The following is a 21,005-nucleotide window of genomic DNA, read 5'->3' on the forward strand; positions in this document are numbered from 1 at the left end:
GGCCTTTGTCAAAACAGCAGCAACCAAGCCCAACAGGAACACCAATAGAAATAACCGCCCGGAGACACATAGTAGGCGAAACATAGTCATCCCATATGTAGCTGGAGTGTCAGAGAAACTAAGGAGGATTTTCAACAAACACCACGTCCCTGTGTTTTTCAAACCTAGCAACACACTGAGACAAAAACTGGTACACCCAAAGGATCCAACCCCTAAAGAAAAACAAAGCAATGTGGTATACGGAGTCCAGTGTAGCGAGGAGTGCACAGATCTATACATTGGGGAGACAAAACAACTGCTCTCCAAATGAATGGCTCAGCACAATGTTAGCCTATGGGGACCTTCCCCATAAGATTTCTAAGCTTTTTTTGATCGAAGGAAAATCCTTCGATCGATGGATTAAAATCCTTCGAATCGTTCGATCATTCGATCGAAGTATTTGCGGTAAATCCTTCGATTTCGATATTCGAAGCCAAAGGGATTTTACTTCGATGGTCCAATATTGAGGGTTAATTAACCCTCGATATTCGACCCTTAGTAAATGTGCCCCTAAGTGTCCCAACAGGCACGAAACACATCACACCATGTCCTAATAACCTTTTTGTATTTTTTTACTTGCTGCTTTATTACTTTTTGGAGAAACTCACATTTTTGGTTTTGTTCCTATGTGTATGCACCCATAGACTGGGGTGAACTGTGAGTATGCCCTCCTGTTTATATTCTATTTTTTAAAACTGTATTTATTTTAGTAGTGCTTACATGGGTTCGATGCACCATTTCTTCTTTTTTGTAATACAAATAACTACTACCAAAATATGTGATGCCACATATTTAATCCAAGGTCACGTTGGTGGTGTTGCAACTAACTGTAGTCCTATATACTGTAGACAGCTTTGATTAGATCACACAGGGATGACTCTGATAACGAACATAGGAGGCTTCTGGCTACAGATGTTTGTTAGACACCATGAGGCCATAAATACAGTCCAAGGGAGGAAACATTTGCAGCAGACAAGTTATATTTCATATAGGCACCATGGAATTCCTTGAAATCAGTTAGAAATGTAAAATTTACAACCTGTTCATTCTGCTGTCTCAAGCACATTAAATTAACTTGACTTGTATATTACTTGTATGGAGTTTCAGTCCCGATATATGTGTATTGGATAACGGAGTCTACCATCAACTGTTTAAGGACTGTTAAACCATTTACCTATTGTAAAATACATCTCCCATGATTCTCAATGGTTGGCCCAGAGAAGTGGCTAAGTTTAAAACATGAATAGACCTATAAGTTATTAATGGATATAATTATTATTACTACTATGGAGTTGCTTGGCCAATTTCTCCAATACTTGGAAACCAACAAAATGCAGAAGCTTTGTGTTTCTCAGCTGAAGACGGATACATTACATTATTAGTCACCGGGGGGGGGGGGGCATGTTAGACAAATGTTTACTTAGCCTCCCTCTCATTAAAGGGGTGGTTCACCTTTAGTTAACATTTTGTATGTTGTAGAATGGCTAATTCTAAGCAAATTTTCTCTTGGTCTTCATTTTTTCTTTTTTTTTTAAAGTTTTTTTGAATTATTTTCAAATGGGGGTCACTGACTCCATCTGAAAACAAATGCCCTGTAAAGCTGCAAATATATGGATATAGCTACTTTCTATTGCTTATTTTTCTATTCAGTCCCTCTCCGGTTCATATTCCAATCTCTTATTCAAATCTGTGCATGGTTACTAGGGTAATTTGGACCCTAGCAACCAGACTGCTGAAACTGTAAAACTGGGTAGCTGCTGAATAAAAGCTAAATAACTCAAAAAAATTAAAAGGTGAAAATTAAAGGTGAACGACTCCGTTAAGCAAGATTGACCTGCTCTTGTTTGTCTGAAAGACATGTAAAGTTGCAACACAGCATCGGGAAACTCATTTTAGGAGACCACTAGCCTATGAGTAAGTGCCCACTTCAGGCACAAAGCGCGTTAGGCTTACATATGTCCAAATGATGGTTTTTTCATTTTACAAAACACTTTTAGCTACTGCTTTACTGGAGGATGTCTCTCCCTACATTTCAAAAAAATACATATTGCAAAAATTATTGGCAAACCTTTGGACTGGGGGGTTACCTTGGTAAAAGACCACTCTATAAGTTATATTATTCTTTTGTTCTTTTTCCTTTTTATCTTTTTCATTTTTTCCTTTTCATTTTTGACCTTTGGCAAGAAACGGAGCTACACACCACTGTCTATGCTGTTAACTCATTGTAGGAGTCAATTAAATTAAGTATCCATTACTTTGAGATTTATTTGGATCACTGTGTGGCTTTAACATCTAATACACTGTCAAAGAATAGCTGCAAGGCCAATGACAGCTGAATGTGTGAAAGCCTATAACTGGCAAATGCCTTAGCCACATGTCCTTGCCTTCCCAAACATGCGCTGTAATAAAAGTTCTTGAGTCTGCTCTGCACCCTGATATTGAGACCAGCAGAATGTGCCAGTTGTGCTTACTATGAAACTTGGCATCAATCCCAATGGGGAGAAAACGGTGACACTGGCTGTGGTGGTACAGTCCAGTGAGCCTGTTAATACATAATTATCACTAAGCAAAGCTAAGGCTGCACGAGCCCTGCACTTTAGCCAAGCGAATGTCATTTCTTTTATCTTCCACTTCTGTTCCTGTAACAAATGATCTTTTAAAATGAGCAAGAGCTGTCCTTGGGTTTCCCTGTGTTCTTGAACTTGCCAACATTTCTATTTTCTCTGGCACCTCTCCACTCACTGGAAAAAAAGAAGTGATAGTGCAATATCGGTCTGCTTCCTACTTACTCCTTACAAGGATCCATTCATTTTTAAGATACTGTATCTTAAAAGGAAATTATACTCCATGTATTCATAGGATTAATTTTCAATTTATTTGCCCTTAAATAGAGAGCCGATTATAAGCAGCTACTCATTTTCAGGGCTGTATTTTCTAGCAGGTGACACATGGATGCCTGGATGTAAATTTTTTTTTACTAGCTTGGGCTGATAGACACTTACAACAAAGGTTGGTGGCAAAGGTAGGTGGGGGAGGGGGGAGTGCAACCCTTCTACTGGTTTGGCATCAGAATTTCTGTAATGCCAGTGGGCAGATATGGAAACATAGGAGACAAGAGCATCACCTCCTATGTGCTTAGGGCAACAGTATGCATAAATATACCACCACTGTTCACTGAATCTGTATACACAAAACAATAGACTTGTTGTTCCATAAACAGCTAAAGGAAAGCAAGTTCTTTAGTAATATTTTTATCAAATTAGGTTACATGTGTAGTGGTATTGCCACAGATATATTTATACTTTATGTCCAGTGTCTGCACTCTTACCGGATTGAAGACAATTCCTGGTGCAAGGGTCAAAGTTTCATTATACAGTCTAATAAACGGATATGCATTAAAATAAAACACAACTGATTCACGTAAAGTTGGAGCGCGGGTCCTTCTATTATACTATATACATATAGACAAATACAAGAGTCCTCTGCACTCAACCCAATGTCTGAACAAGCACTTTTTTGCCTGGAATGGCACAATCCAGTCACTTTGCTGACAAGGTTTAGATCCTATCCTAAAAATGGTTCTAGGCCAAAATGTGTCCTTCGTGCACAATGACTGGTAGATGACATTTTTATCGCTAAGAGAAACTGGGTGGCATTTGACGGTATTCTGATTTTCTCCACCAACATTTCCACTAATGCTTCATGTGACATTAGCCTTAGGTCTTATTATTATTAATAACGTGTACACTCAAGCAATTCCATGGTTAAAACAGAAAAATGGACTGATGTTGAAAAGGTACATCCATCCATCAAGCGCAAGCTACTACTCAAATAACCCTTCCTATCTTCTAGTTACTCAATAAAACCACTTCCACCAAAAAAAAAAATTCCTTGCCTTAATGTCTAGCTCTCAATCCCTGAAATGCTTGGAACTGGCTACTCCCTTTTTTGAAACAAAAAAGAAAAGTATATATGGCAACAACAGATTCCATGACACTTGAACTTCTCCCTTATCATTCCTATACTTTAGGAAAGACAGCCATTTCCATTTTGGAACCATCCCTTTGATCTACTGACCATAACTCAATTTACCAATTATGTGTTGCTAAATCTCTTAAAGCTGACCCACAGTACCAAGTCTAGCAGAGCATCACTAAGCTGCAAATTCGTTTGTTCGGGCAGGTGCCATAGCCTCCGCACAGAGGACTGTGGGAATTCCCTCTGAAGACCTTATAGGACAGCTGTAGAAATTAACTTTTCCTTGTCCCCCATGTTGTACAAATAACTGCGTTGTTTTTAATGCCTCCTTGTAGTTTAGCACTAATGAACCGTACCAGACCTTTAAGGCTTTGCCCTCCTCCATAAACTTTCTTTATTTCTGCTACCAGCAATTGCTGACTTTGTGCAATGCAATAAGTGGGAGCCAGTTTTCCGTAAAGTCAAGGAGTCACTAAAGTATTCTAAAATAAGATTTAGCCACTGTACCATACACATTCAATTGTGTGATTTACCTTGGAGTCAGGCATATATGTAAATGTTATGATTAAATGAAATATGTTGTATAACGCTGTGCTTTATATATGGCTGGGTAGGGATAAAGGTCACTCTGCCTTTCCCAACTGTTTGAGTTACAGGCAAATCTAACTTATTAGAGAAAGAGAAACAAAATAGGTGCGCTCAGCCATTAAGGACTGACATTTCATTCAGGATTCCAAATAACAGATTTTAAGCGAACGTTAAAGAACTTTAATACATAACTAAGAATATACAGTACGTCAATTTTGATAAATCACTTAAGAGTTTCTCCAAGAAAATTCAGGCCCTGAGGGTTCTCAGATGGACATTTATTCACAGTCCTTGTGCCTTTATATGGACACAGAACTCCTATGTGTCTCAATAAATTACAGTAGCAGGTACTGCATATTATATACTAGATCAAAGCTGATTAACTTGTGCATGGATATACAACAAACATGGTTTTATTTGAATTCACATTTACCTTTGATTTACACATACTCAAAAAGTTGTATGAAAAGTCCCTGTAGGTAACCTGTAAATACCTTTAAATACTTCTACAGGCTTGAAATGTTGATCCTCTTTAAATTCAGAAAAATATTTTTTTATACAGTAACCTAAAATTATTATAAACAGTAACAAGAAAAACCTCCAACTCATCCATCCTAGTCTCTAACCTTGGAGAAAAAGGCCTACACAAAACCCTACAAATGGAAATAAGACATGGGAAATGCACCATATGACCAAAAGTATGTGGACAACCCTTATAATTATTGGAAATGGCTACACCCATCATAGCCGACACAGATGGCACTACCGCATACAATTACATAGCTTCTTTGTGGAATCAGTTTAGGACCCTGAACATGAATAAGGTCCATACAGAACAGTGGAAGAACTTGAGTGGTCTGCACAAAGCCCTGATCTCTCCTGTGGGATGAACTGCTATGTAGATTTGTCTTCACTCTTTTCAGTTAATTAGCTAGGTGCAAGTCAGACCAGAGAAATGACAAAAAGTCTTACTTTATTGGACCACTTTTGTAAATTCATGATATAATAAGCACACAGCTCATCAGTATACTGTGGGATGAACTGGAAATCTGATACAAACTGAACCTGATCTACAAGATCAGTGCCTACTTGGAGCCAAGTCCAAAAAACAATGTTCAAGCATTACGTGGAAAGCTGTACCTTACTATTTAAATTCATTCCACCACTTTCAGCATGATGGAATTTTTTTTATCATACTATACATACACAGTATATATATATATATATATATATATATATAAAAATGGCAAAAAAGGACCAGCACTCCGTGTTCCAAGAAAGTCAAAATGGTTTATTCAAAACTCACAGTGTCTCCAACGTTTCGACCCTCTTTGGGGTCTTTATCAAGGATCCTTGATAAAGACCCCAAAGAGGGTCGAAACGTTGGAGACACTGTGAGTTTTGAATAAACCATTTTGACTTTCTTGGAACACGGAGTGCTGGTCCTTTTTTGCCATTTTTCTACATAACCATATTTGGCCATGCACCCGGCATAAAAACGTATGTGAAGGAGTGCGGGTATTTTTCGATAATCCTGCTATATATATATATATATATATATATATATATTAAATTATATATACTAAACTACAACCTTTTTGCAGACCAACTACTTCCAAGGAAGGAGCTCTGAATCCCCTTTTATATTAACACTGTTCACTACAGGAATATTTACTAGCTGAATGTATTATTAAATACATTCTAATATGCATAGCTCATATTATTTAAGGCATCCTTCTGGACAGACATAAACTGCATCAAATCTAAATAATCATTTTAAGATTTCATAATTACTTACCATCATCCTTGTCAGGCAGAATAACAATCTGAGCAGAAGGGAAATCAAAACCAATTTTCCCCCCCATGGGCATACTCAGCGTGACATTGAAAAACTCAGCCTCCTCGTACAAGGAATCATCTATGATAACCACTCGGCATGTTTTCTCCCGATCCCCTTTGTCAAATCTCAAAACACTGTTGTGATCCTCAGGCCTCGATATGTAATCAGAGTACGACAAAACGGATGTTGGGACGGTTCCAGAAGCCGTTCCTGCAACAGATGAATGAAATGCAAATTACACTTGCAATTTGTCAGGTTTTGATATGTCTTCAAGGCAAATGCTCAACAACAAAGAGCATTATGAAGAATTGCTTATAGTAACGGGAACATAAACTCTTATCTCTTTGACTTTGATATCTGGCAGTCTCATCAATGTCATTATAAATAGGATGATGGAGGAATTTATGCCTTTAGTAAAGCTGACACTTAAACCATTGTAGGTTCTGGGTTTTTCATACACCTGAGAATGACATTATTTTATCACATATGGCCACCGTTACTTACAACTAGATTGAAATCTTCAATAAATAAAACTGCTCTGGCTTCATTCTCTGTCAAGTCTGACCATTCACAAGCATAATGTGGATAAATTCTGCAAATCACATAATTGCCCTTAAAGGAGAAGGAAAGGTTAAAACTAAGTAAGCCTTATCAGAAAGGTCCATCTAAATACACCAGTAAACCTCCAAAGTAATGTTGCTCTGAGTCCCCTGTCAAAAGAAACACAGCATTTCTTTCCTTCTATTGTGTACACATGGACTTCTGTATCAGACTTATTGCTATCAGCTTAAACCTCATTGCCCTGGGCAAGAGCATGCTCAGTTTGGTCCTCTTCCCCACCCCCTCCCTTCTCTACTGTAATCTGAGCCCAGAGCAGGGAGAGACTCAGACAGGAAGTGATGTCACACCACAGTAATACTGCAGCTCCTATCCTAAACAAACAGAGAGTTTCTAGAGCTTTTTACTCAGGTATGGTAAAACATTCTACAGAATAAATATAGCATTCTAGCTTGCACTATTGCAGCTAATCTATTGGCAATAAAATGCCTCCGTAGCTTTCCTTCTCCTTTAAATCAGTTTGGGTGGCAAATTTGCATAGATTTGTATTTTGAATGTTTTGTCGCCTGAGCATTAAGGTCTATAGCAAATATTTCTATGTGTCATTTCCCTTAGGTGGTGATTTCCATAGAAGAGATCATATCAAAGAAAGGGTCTAGCAGGTATTTCTCTCACCAAGATTGATGTTCTTGTTTGAGTTTGTTAGGAAGGCGAGGTGCACGTTTGTATGAAGAATGCAACCAAAAGCGTCTCTTGCATTCTTCATCTCCCCCCACCATTTTGTAATAATTGAGCTCTATGATGTTATTTTTAAGTTGGAGCAGCTATCCAATAAAGGACTAAAAACAACTACAAAAAAACCCCATATTTGAACAATACACTCTTGGGAATTGCACTGGCTGCATTAACAGCAATTTTCATATCAGTAAATGTTTTACCTTGCTGTGTATAGCACAAAACCATCAATTCCTGGTTCAAGTCTCCACGTCTCCGGACTGGAATAAATAGCTCCCCAATGTCTTCTTCAATTTTATAAATCGGCTCTGGGATAAACACAGTTGACTCTACAGAAAAATAGAAAAGATTTCTTTTAAATGGCTGAACTTAATATCTATGCAAAATATCTAGAATAAATATACTGTCTTCCATTAGGCTACAAATATCTATCTTGGGTGTAGCGACTCAAGTATTTCACAGCAGAATTACTTCTTTGGGGATTTTTGGAGATTGCACAAATATTATTTCAACTCAAGTAATATAGTGTGTTCCAGGATCTCCCTTGCCATTTCAAGGAACTTGATGAAGTTATTACAAGTCACTCATCCTAGACCATCACTTCTGCTATGAATCCTGGGTATTTAATCATTTCTGAAAGCCAAAAGATTTCCATTCCTCTCCACTCTCAAATTCTACTGCAAGCAAAGTGTGTATCTAGTGGTGCACCTCCCAAAAATGAAACTGTTTCCCATGGCCCTTGATCCACTAGCCTTGCTCAGTTATTACAATGTCCCTGTGAGCAGGGCAGTCCTTTAGAAGTTGATGGGCCAGGGCAATCTATCTAGGGTGTGGCCTACATAATAATTAATAAGCAGATGACTGACCAATCAGCACAGGGTCTGCCACTGTCTGTTGAAGCCAATGGCAGCTGCCCCTATTTGCCATCTCCAAAGATCTGCTTTGCCTATAAGCTGTACCCGTGTGTAAGAAAGCATGCATTTTAAGATCAGCTCATACAACAAATGCAATGCCTCATTTATGAATACAGATGTCATGCTTTTTACCGATAATGCAAATGCAGTTTTCTGCAAATAAGCCATACAGAATTTAGTATTAAAGGAAAACCATACCCCCAAAATGAACACTTAAGAAACAGATAGTTCATATCATATTAAGTGGCATATTAAAGAATCTCACCAAACTGGAATATATATTTAAGTAAATATTGCCCTTTTACATCTCTTGCCTTGAGCCACCATTTAGTGATGGTCTGTGTGCTGCCTCAGAGATCACCTGACCAGAAATACTACAACTCTAACTGTAACAGGAAGAAGTGTGGAAGCAAAAGACACAACACTGTCTGTTAATTGGCTCATGTGACCTAACATGTATGGTTTGTTGGTTTGTTTGTGAGTACAGTGAATCCTACGATCCCAGGGGGCGGCCCTTATTTTTTAAAATGGCAATTTTCTATTTATGATTACCCAATGGCACATACTACTAGAAAAGTATATTATTATGAAAATGTTTTATTTACATGAAGCAGGGTTTTACATATGGGCTGTTTTATGCAATATCTTTTTATAGAGACCTGCATTGTTTGGGGGGTATAGTTTTCCTTTAAAGGGGTTGTTTGCTTTTGAGCTAACTTTTAGTATGATGTGGAGAATGCTATTCTGAAACAATATGCTACTGATTTTCATTTTTCATTAGTTGTAGTTTTGAGTTATTTAGCTTTTTATTCAGCGGCTCTCCAGTTTGAAATTTTAGCAGTCTGGTTGCTATGGTCCATATTACCCTAGAAACCATGCATTAATCTAAATAAGAGACTGAAATATGAATAGGGGAAAGCCTGAATAGAAAGATACATAATAAAAAGTAGCAATAAATGTGCTTTACAGAGCATTCGTTTTTTAGATGTGATCATTGATCCCCATTTGAAAGATGGAAAGAGCATAATTAACAAAAACTATAAAAAAAATTAACAGACTATTTGAAAAGTCGCTTAGAACGGCCGATTCTATAATATACTAAAAGTTAACCACTGCTTTAAAACACATTAACTACTTATGCAGACCCACCCACCTCTCTCTCATTTTAACAGTATGTGTGAAAGAGCATTTTTGTCTTGCAAGAACAAAAATATATTTGAGGGGATGTTAAAATTTCCCCATTAGGGTAACTCTGAGGGGCACATTTACGGATTTAAATGCGGATTTACCGTATTTAGTACGATCGAAGGAAAAATTGTTCGGTCGAACGATTAAATTCTTTGAATCGAACGATTCAAAGGATTTTAATCCATCAATCGAACGATTTTCCTTCGATCCCAAATTGGTAGGAAAGCCTATGGGGACCTTCCCCATAGGCTAACATTGGTGCTCGGTAGGTTTTCAATGGCTAAGTAGGTGGTCGAAGTTTTTTTTAAAGAGACAGTACTTCGACTAAGTCGAAGTCGTAGTCAAAGGTCGAAGTAGCCAATTCGATGGTCGAAATTCAAAGTATTTTTTATTTTATTCCTTCACTCGAGCTTAATAAATGTGCCCCTGAGTGTTCCTCGATGGGTAATTGTGTTGTAATGGATGAGTACACAATGAAAGAACGTACATCATTCACAGCACTGCTAAGACATGCGAATAGACTGGAGGTCTCTGATATGAGAAGCCCCCGGGTTGATAATGCAGTTAGGCAAGCGCTGAGAGGAAACACATGGTATGTGGGAGGCGACAAGCACTGCTAATATAACAAATTCTTTGGTTGCTCAGTGTGCACTTTTAAAATCTATTCTAATCTATTCTATTTCTCAGAAGGGTTGAATAATTGAAACAGAAACACAAACTGACAAATATAGCCTACAGTACAATTCTGGGTGTTGTAGTTCAGTGTGCATACTGTATATATATTTATATACATATCATCATCATTTATTTATATATATTTATATATCTAACCAACAGCTGGTGCACACGAAAATCCAAAGATAAATTCCTGGGTGCTGGTTAAACATAGATAATTAGTAAGCGTATCAATAGAACCACACTCATAGGGCTTTGTAAGGTGCAATAAAAGGTTGTGGTTTATTTCAACGTTTCGGCTATCAACTCAAGCCTGATGACTGCTTGAGTTAATAGCCATAACGTAGAAATAAACCACAACCTTTTTATGCACCTTACAAAGCCCTGTGCGTGCAGTTCTTTTGAAACTCTTACTATATATATATATATATATATATATATATATATATATATATATACAAATTCGCAATCTGGAGCACTCCCAAGTGATCGTCACTGCCTAGGTGCTGGTTAAATTATAAATAATCAAAAGGGTAAATAAACCGCACTGCCAGGACTTCCATAAGATGTGAAAAAGCAAAAATTATTTTAAAATAATTTTTGCTTTTTCACATCTTATGGAAGTCCTGGCAGTGCGGTTTATTTACCCTTTTGATTATATATATATATATATATATATATATATATATATATATATATATATATATATATATATATATATATATATATATATATATATATATATATATATATATATATATATATATATATTGGGGTGGCCTGGATAAGACACATATTTCTTGCTTCAAAAATGTTTTAATAGATGTATTTGAATCTCAATTGAAGGGATGTCAGGATGCAGGAGAATCGCATGACAACTGCCCTAAAGTTAGACTATACAGGTGTGAGTAGGAGGTTAACTATCGCCACTAGATCTACAGAAGATCTAGTTGACCCCACATTTTGTGAGTTGCTTCACTGCTGGTCAATGGCATTATTGTGCCACTGTGACACCCACCCAAACATATAACCCTGGTAAGACAGCACACACATGTGCAACTGTCATGTTAGCTGAGCAACTACTTAGTCTAGATTCTTATGACTTTGATCTACTTATCACCTATCAGGAAACTGTGACCAGTTGCATCTGGGCTAACCAAGTGGCACTGGGTACAGGTACACCATGTTTTAACTTGTATGTATTGTACTGAGAAGTCTTCTTTACTTAAGGATATTTGTATATTGACTAATCCATCACTTCGCAGATCTTCTCTTTCCTTATGTGGTGGAAAGTACAGAAAAGTGAGGGGATTCACAGTCCTACAGACGTTGCTATGAGTGGGATACTCATAATGCTGAATCAAACAACCTCTTACCATTTGCCCACTCATAAAGTGGTATAAATGATACCCTCAATTGCTGATGAACGGCATTTCTCAGTATGCAGCAGTTGGCTGCCTGATTAGTGAATTTTATTTCAACAACAGCTTTGGGGGAGCATATGCCTTCCCTAGCAGCCATCATCATAAACTGTAGTGTAACACAGCCCCAAACTCCTTCTACAACTTCTAATCTTGCCCGATGGGATTCTGGCACTTCTTTTGATCCAAGAGCAGAAATAAAAAGCAGATGCTGAGTGGGCTAGGTGCCAGGGCATGCCTTCTTTATCACTTATCTTCGCTCTTGGTTTATCACTTCTTCACTCCTAAGCCCTTACATGAATCACCTTACGTAAACTAGTTCATCTGCAGCTTTCTAAACATGACACTTCATTCGTTATGCTTTTCTGAGACGGGCCGGGGCTGTAAATGCTCTGCTTAGACTTCTTTTGCAATCTCTATTGCTCAGTCCTGTGTCGTTTGCTCCTACTGCAACTCGGCAAAAAAACACTTTTCTGGATAACTTGGCTTTTTTATACTTAAATCAGATACGAATACACTCTTCTGTTAATTAAACTCTAGAACTGTGCACAATATAATGCATTTTCAAGGATACGACTACTTCTTGTTATACTGAAAGCTCAAAACTCTATCTGCTGCCTTCTGATGTATGTACGAGGGCTCAAGTATAAAGGAATTGTTCAGTATAAAAATAAAAACTGGGTAAACAGGCTGTTGAAAATAAAAAATGTTACAGTTAGTAAGCCAAAAATGTCATCTATAAAGACTGGAGTGTCTGGCTGTCTAACATAATAGCCAGAACACTTCTTCCTGTTTTGCAGCTCTCTTGGCTTCCACTGATTGGTTACCAGGCAGTAACCAATCAGTAACTTGAGAGGGGGCAACATGGGTCATAACTTTTTGCTGATCTGCATGCTAAGAATCAATTGCAAACTCACTGAACAGTTATGTCCCATGTGGCACCCCTTAAAGCCGCTGACTAACTCAGAGTTAGAGAGCTGAAAAGCAGGTCCAGCCTTTATACATTACATTTTTGGCTAACTAACTACATTAGAAACATTTTTTTTATTTTGCACAGCCTATCTATTTACCCAGTTAGTATTTTTACACAGAACTGTTTCTTTAAAGAGGCATTTCAATGATCTATAGAATGTCCTATTCTTAACACATTTACAACTGTCCTCTGATTCTAACAACTGCCTGGTTGCTAGGGTAAATTTCACCCTAGCAACCAAATACCATGAGAGATGGTGGATAACACGCTAAAGCATTAAAAATCAAAGACCAACTGCAAATTATCTGGGATTATGGGCAAAGTGGGCAAGACATACCAATTTTTCATTTATCAATCAACTTTTGACCAAACTATAAAATCGTTGTGAACTGCCAAAACAATTCATTTGGCATATTCATGTGTGGCCAAACTACAATGATATACAACTGATCCTCACATGCTACAACCAGTGGGAAATCCTGAAATTCGTTGTGTATGTAGTCACTTTAAAGCTGGAGGCATGAGGCTGAGATACAGGAGAGAAGCCCCATGTACTATTAAATATCTTACAGTAGTTGCTTAATCAGAGATTTTCAGTGTCGTAGCAAAGAACCATTCTTAACTTGGATATGAAACCTCCTTCTTTTAAGGTCAAATTATGAGCATATAGGGTTAATAAATGCTTGCTTATGCCATGCACACTGGCCAATGAATAGATGTAAGGTGCCTTGTGTGGCTGTGCCCTATATTTAAAATTAAAGTCAAGTGAATTAAAGCTGAGAAAATGAAATTCTTAATTAATTGCCTTGTTAATGTTTTCCCTCGGGGACAGAATAACTGCATTGAAATACCACAATGAATGCATGTGCCATCGTGCTTAATAGTAAAGCAGCACCCATAGAACCATAAAAAAAGTCTAACCAGGCTGCTACTCCATCGGGAGGCCATCAGCTAATGGAAACAGGATAGGGCCAAAGTTCTGTGCTGAAAATATTTAGGCTCTGCTCTGTAACAGGAATAGACAGAACAAAATACTAGACTGGCCTTTGTTAATTATGGACTATACAATTATCAGATATTCTGGGAAAGCCTATTTAGATCTAATGTTATGTTATGTGTAATGTTTAACTATTGGAAAGTAGCTTTTACCATCTCCAGGGTCAATGATTTCCACGGTGGCAGTTTCTGGAAATTCAAGAGAAGCCATAACAGGCTCTGACAAAACAATCTGGAATGTTTCAGACTCTTCGTATTCCCCATCAGTTAGAATGCGTACTTTCCAGCTTGCAGTTGTTTGGCCGGGATTGAACTGCACTTGCTTCTGGGCCTTTCCTCTGAAGTCTTTATCCTTTTCTGCCGTCCCATCAACAGTACCAATGCCTTTAGGCAAGAGAAGGTTAAAATAAGTTAGACATATAATAAATGAATAAGTGTTGCTAAAAACAATTCAATGAAATCTACAAATTTTTTCGGTATTTCTTTATGGATTATTATATAGGGTCTACTGAATTGTGTAATTAAAATAAACAATTATGCTTTTGTCTTTAAAAATAGCTAAGTGACAACAAAGCAACTTAAGAAGTGTATAAATGAAAAATAAGAGTGTATGTTTTAATATTTGTGTTTTTAGATGTTATTAGATAATCCTTTGTTGATTACTGGCAGGACTTTCTGAAAGAGACACCCACTCCACCCTACCCCACATGTCTCTAGTGCGGGCAATCACTGATCATCTAGATGGTGAGGGTGAGACCAAGTGAAATGCAGCTAGAGAGACTGGGTAAAGGAAGAAAGCTTCCATTGTGACACATTTAAGTGAAGTATCATTGTCCAGAAGGGGAATAGCTATTTTCATATCTAAGGGCACCTGGAGCACTGAATAAAAATGCCTTCATTGAAATATAAGCCTAGGAAGAAAGGACATTTTTTATTACATGTATGTATGTATGTATAACTTTATTTGTAAAGCGATGTTAAGGAGCTGCAGCGCTGTACAGTGCATAAAAGTACATTATATATAAAAGTATACATGGGGGAGACAAATCACATAATAAATATATAAAGAATGTTAGGACAAAGAGCTTTAGTTCTATGTGGTAAGAGACATAGTGGGAAGGAGGTCCCTGCCCTGTAGAGCTTACAGTCTAAGTGGATGGGAGGCTAACATACAGGTACAAATTGGAAATAAAAAAGTGCACAAGGTAAGGCATAGTCAGTAGGGACAGGACTAGCTAATGTTCTAGTGGTCCAAAAGGTAGACTCTTTGTTTTTTCTTGAAGAGATTAAGAGAGGATTCCTTACGGAGGAATTCAGGGATGGAATTCCAGAGGTAAGGAGCAGCAAGATAGAAGGGTTTGAGACGAGAGGTGGCAGTGGATGGTGTGAAGAGAAGGTGACTCTGAGAAGAGCGGAGAAGACCAGGAATGTACAGTGAGACAAGAGAAGAAATGTAGTGAGGAGCAGAGGAGTGAAGGGCTTTGAATGTTAATAGAAGGGTTTTATATGCTATCCTTTGCTTAACAGGCAGCCATGCTAAGGATTTTGGTTGGGGTTGAGCAGGTTCCCTTTTAGGAGAGAGCAGAAGGATCCTGGTAGCAGAGTTTAAGATTGATTGGAGGGGAGAGAGATGGGAGTCAGGAAGGCCAGTTAGGAGGAGATTGCAATAGTCTAACGGGATGAGATAAGGGCATGGATTAGTGTTTTGGCTATTGTTTGTGAAAGAAACAGGCTTATCTTGGCTATATTGCAGAGAAAGAAATGACAGGTTTTGGCAGTATTATTAATATGATTAGAGAAGGAGAGGGACTGGTCAAAGATGACCCCTATGCAGCGTGCTGAGTTAACTGGGTTAATAATCATGCCATCAATTATAATGGTTAAAGGAAGAGAAGGGCTCGGTTTGGGTGGAAAGACCATGAGCTCAGTCTTGGCCAAGTTGAGCTTGAGGTGGTGTTGGTTCATCCAGGAAGAGATAGCTACTAAGCAGTCTGCTATCTGGGTTTGAACGTCAGAGGTTAGTGAGGGAGTGTCTAAATATATCTGAATGTCATCGGTATAGAGGTGATATTTAAGGCCAAATGAAGATATAAGGTCTCCTAAAAAGACAGAGTACAAGGAGAACAACATAGGACCAAGTACAGAATGCTGAGGCACCCCCACATTAAGATGAACAGGAGGAGAAGATTTGTTTGCAAAAATAACAGAGAAGGAGTGGTCAGAAAGGTAGGAAGAGAACCAGGATGCAGCTTGATCACGGATCCCAATTGAATGGAGAACTTGCATTAGAACAGAATGGTTAACAGTATCAAAAGCAGAAGATAAGTCCAGGAGAATGAGAATAGAGTAATGCCCTTTGGCTTTAGTAGCCTGGAGATAATTTGCAACTATACATAAGGCAGACTGCATAGGGTCAAGCAGATTATTGGTGCAGAGAAAGTTAGTAATACGGGAGAAGACAGCAGTTTAGAGGCTAGCAGTAAGAGAGAGACAGGACGGTAGTTAGACAAACAGGATGGGTCCAGTGTAGCCTTTTTCAGAATGGGCTTGACACAAGCCTGTTTGAATAACGAGGGGAAAGTAGCAGAAGTCAGTGAGGAATTGAATATTTGAACAAGTACTGGAGTGAGGACATTAGCAAACTGTTTTAATAGAGGTGATGAGATAGGATCAAGTGAGCAAGTTGTTGATGGAGAGGATAGGAGAAGTTTAGAGACTTCCGGCTCAGATATACGATCAAAAGAGTTGAAAATGGAAATATCCTTGTAATATAGGGTACAATGCCTGAAACAGTAGTAGCTTTATATAATGGTCTGTCGGTAAGATCCTTCTTGGTTTGTCAAGGAAGTAACAATCAAATAAAACTGAAAAGCATTAAATTAGTGGTGGAAGACCTACTAAACAGGTGGTATTTCAGCCAAACTGGAGGTTTATGAGGGACACATGAGAGAAGAAGCTGAAACTGAGGCACCAGGAGGAAGAAAGAAGGTATCTGATATTGAAAGAATCTAATAGAATCTTGGTGAAACCAGCAGAAAGAGCCAAGCCAGTAAAGGTCTGAGATTAGAGTTAAAAGACTAGCAGGAGTTCCCAAAGCTGGTACATCTTTGCTTTCAATACAAGAGTTGGGACTGTGAAGGGGGTAAGAAAGTCATCTCTATAAATCTAATCTAATACAAATAGGTGTGGAAAAACTTTAATAAAGTGAGGTTGCATCTGCCATAGGACCTGTTACAGCTCTAGATATTAATTCTGACACAGATTTTTATGTTGCCCTTTAATGCATTAACTACTAATCAGTCTTATACTGTAAACGTCATTGTGTGTATATACTGTATATTGCACAATAAAAGGAATCCCTGGAAGGACACCAGGCTGTGCTTTGGAAATTACTATTTGCATGACTGTGCTTTAAAAGCAACCAGTGACATTTAGCTTATAAATGTGGTTTTCTATCAATTCTACCTTCTTCAAAATGCTTTTCACATTGTATATTGTTGCCATCTGTATATCGGTGGTTTTTAGGAGACAAGATCCACACTGCTTAAAGGAGAAGGAAAGGCTAAAGCTAAGTAAGCCTTATCAGAGAGGTCTATATGAATACACTAGTAACCCCTCAAAGTAATTCTGCTCTGAGTCCTCTGTCAAAAGAAACACCACATTTCTTTCCTTCTATTGTGTACACATGGGCTTCTGTATCAGACTTCCTGTTTTCAGCTTAAACCTCCAGGGCTAGGGCTTGAGCATGCTCAGTTTGCTCCTCTCCCCTCCCTGCTGTAATCTGAGCTCAGAGCTATGAGTGAGCAGGGAGAGACTCAGGCAGGAAGTGATATCACAGCAAGCTAATATGGCAGCTGCTATCTAAACAAACGGATAGAGTTCTAGAGCTGTTTAATCAGGTATGGTAAAACATTCTACAGAATAAATTTAGCATTCTATCTTACACTGTTGCAGCTAATCTGTTGGCAATAAAATGCCTCTGTAGCTTTCCTTCTCCTTAAAGGGCTGTGGTGGCCATGGGCTGGAACAGACGCCTAAAACATAAGGGGGCAGATTTACTAAAGGGTGAAGTTGCTAAAGCTAGCAACTTTTAGCATGCGCCAATTCGCTAACGAACAGGACCGATGCTAGCGTTCATTCGCACTATATCGACAGGCGACTTTTCGCTCTGGTGAACGATCTTTACTCCGCAAATTCACTAAAGTGCGGATTTTACTGAACATTACATTACCTCTTTCGCCAGAGTTGACTTCACCACTTCAGACCAGGCAAAGTGCTTAAAAGAAGCTTCCTCGATCTTTTGTCACTTACATCATATCCTGTGAGCTGAAAATGCATTAAAGTTCCAAAAAACGCTGGCGACTTTTCCTTTTTTGAAGCGGAATTGCTTGCAAAAGTCCTGACTTAAACTTTTTTTATTGGCAGACTTAAACTTTTTTTTCTTCTGACATTTCATAACATATAGAACATTGATTTTACAGAGGGCTCATGTGTAGGGCATTATATTAACTCTCTTGACTTTATTAAGGTTCCCTGGACATGTATAAGAAAAAGTAGTAACTTCAAGCATTTGCACCAACATTTATAATAAAGACGTCTATACAACTTTTAAATTACCCACCGTATGCAAATTGACCACTAGTATATTTTCACTAGGCACAAACGAACGATAGCGCATCTTCGCTATGAAATGCTCACACTGCCGAAGTAACGCTAGCGAAAAGACTCAGTGATCGGCGCCCAGGGCACACCTTCAAATATTAGTGAATTAATGTAGTGGTAGCGACAATTCTGGTGTGTGTCCTTAGAATGCTCAGGAGCTAACCTGCTGTGACATATTTATGTACTTTCCTGCATTAAAAATGCCCAGCCCCTTGTTTAATGCTGAAGCTGGAGAAAATGGCAATCAGCATTAATACGTTTAGAAGAAGAGAAATTCCGAATAACAGAATACAGGCCAGTCGTTCTCTGCTTCTCTGATTCCCGGAGAGATCATGAAAGGAACTGTGACTGGTGAATCACTCTGTTAACAGAATTTGTTGAAAAACACACAGCAGGAGCCAAAAATAAATGTCAGGCTGTAGAACATGATAGTGTGTTCATTTTTACCATTTGGCTCATTGGATACTGATTAGTTTTCAACACCTCTTGTATCAGTTGTGGCTGCCAAAAGAGTCTGAAAAATAAGTACAGTAGACTATATATGTCACTACTTGACGAAATCAGTTCACAGCAGAATTCCTGGCAAGCACCGCATTCTTGCTGATGTTTGATTCCTTCCACTTCTCTAATATCTACTTGTGCTCATTTGCTAGCCAACTGTAACTGCACATTTGGGAACACAGGCTAAGCCTTGATAAACCCTCTCTAGTAATTTAAAGCTCTTTAGGGGTCATATAACATGGCAGCTCAAACTGTAGTCTACATTTATAAGTTATTCACTGTGTTTTAATGGGTACGTACTACAGTGGTGCCCCCAGTGTGCCACATGTTTCCTCAGGGAGTGCACCTGGCCCACACCCGGGGCCTCCGTTTCAGCTATTTTTTTTCTCTCATGTGTCCCTCATAAACCTCCGGTTTGGCCACACACCCCCTGGTGCCCTCAGCAGCTCTGCCTGCACCCGGTGCTGATAGTTCTGTTATTGTTCAACATGCACTAAGGCAGTGTGTGCTGTAATCTGCACACCATTTGGCTCTTTTTTACAGGACATTTCCAGTGGCAACTGTCCTTTGCCACCAGTCTTACCATCAGTCTTAATTGTCATGAATAATCAGTGGCATAACTAGATATTACTGGGCCCACAGCAAATAATTTTTCAGAGGTTGACCTGTTTTACCAATATTTATTGAAATTGTATATGAATTAGGTCATCATAGGGCCCCTATACCTCCTGTGCCCCTTGCAGCTGCATGGTCTGCTTCCTCTGTACTTACACCCCTGTGAATAGAGAGAGAGTTTGGCCAATCCATTGCATGAAAGTTACACCCAGGGGTGCTTCGCCAATGAGGCAAGTTGAGGCTCAGGCGGCAGCGCCCCACTAGGTACCAGGGGCAGCAAAAATGCTACTCCTGGTACTTTAAGAGAGAATTTCATGGGGGGGTGCAGCAACTGCTGCTGCCTCAGGCGGCGAAGGGGCCAGGATCGCCCCTGGTTACACCAATTAACCCTCTTGTAAAAAAAAATCTACCATGCAATATCCTACTTTGGTTCTGGACGTACAGCTTCCAATTAAACTGTCAATTTGTAACTGCCATAGATATAGGGCAAACACTGGTACGCTCTTCATAAATAATACTTCCGGAAGCCCAACGTGAATGCCAATAAAGCTTAGCTATTTCAGGTGATCATTAAAACTCTATCCTCAGCATGCCTGTGTCTACAAGTGTATCAAGTAATAAATGTATATCATGGTGACTGAACAACATTTTCTTTTACTTCGTTATGAGCTAAATGGTTCAACTTTATGCAAGCAAATGTTGTATCGTAAATGTCGACTTTAACTCAAAAAAGGTGAAAACCATAGTTTTAAAGTACTTACTTGGTAGACAGAAGCCACCAGAATATGCCCTCAGTTGGATGAGCTGAAGTTGACAATTTGGGGGATATTTACTAAAACTCAACTTTTTCTCACTTTATTAAAAAAAAAATTTGACCAAACTCCCAAACCCGAATCCCCTTAAATGAACAATAATTATTCTCGAAAATATCGGTACAGTTATGGGACCTGTTATCCAGAATGCTCGGGACCTGGGGCTTTCTGGATAATGGATCTTTCTGTAATTTGGATCTTCGTACCTTACGTCTAATAGGAAATAATTTAAGCATTAAATAAACCCAATAGACTGGTTTTGCTTCCAATAAGGATAGATTCTACAAGGTACTGGTTTATTATTTCAGAGAAAAAGGGTATCATTTAAAAATTTTTGGATTGTTTGAAAATTGAATATATGGGAGATGACTTTCTGTAATTCTGAGCTTTCTGGATAACGGGTTTCTGGGCAATGAATTCCATACCTGTACGACAAATCGTGCAACAATTCAAATTGTGCAACTTTTTCAATTTGACACTCAAATCGTGCAACTCAAATTTGTCAAGTTT

At 38.5% G+C, this 21,005-nt stretch overlaps 1 protein-coding gene across 1 annotated transcript in view; it reads right to left on the reverse strand.

Annotated features, from left to right (window-relative positions):
* The window catches only part of frem2.S (FRAS1 related extracellular matrix protein 2 S homeolog), a 109,615-nt gene that overhangs the window by 35,378 nt on the left and 53,232 nt on the right, over positions 1-21,005 (reverse strand). The window contains exons 4-6 of the mRNA XM_018250217.2: positions 14,059-14,289; positions 7,942-8,067; positions 6,404-6,655 (exon numbers count right to left, since the gene is read on the reverse strand). Coding sequence (XP_018105706.1) covers positions 6,404-6,655; positions 7,942-8,067; positions 14,059-14,289 — 609 coding nt within the window. The remainder of the gene's footprint in view (positions 1-6,403; positions 6,656-7,941; positions 8,068-14,058; positions 14,290-21,005) is intronic.

Source organism: Xenopus laevis, chromosome 2S, assembly GCF_017654675.1.
Source record: "Xenopus laevis strain J_2021 chromosome 2S, Xenopus_laevis_v10.1, whole genome shotgun sequence".
In the NCBI taxonomy this organism is placed as follows: Eukaryota; Metazoa; Chordata; class Amphibia; order Anura; family Pipidae; genus Xenopus; species Xenopus laevis.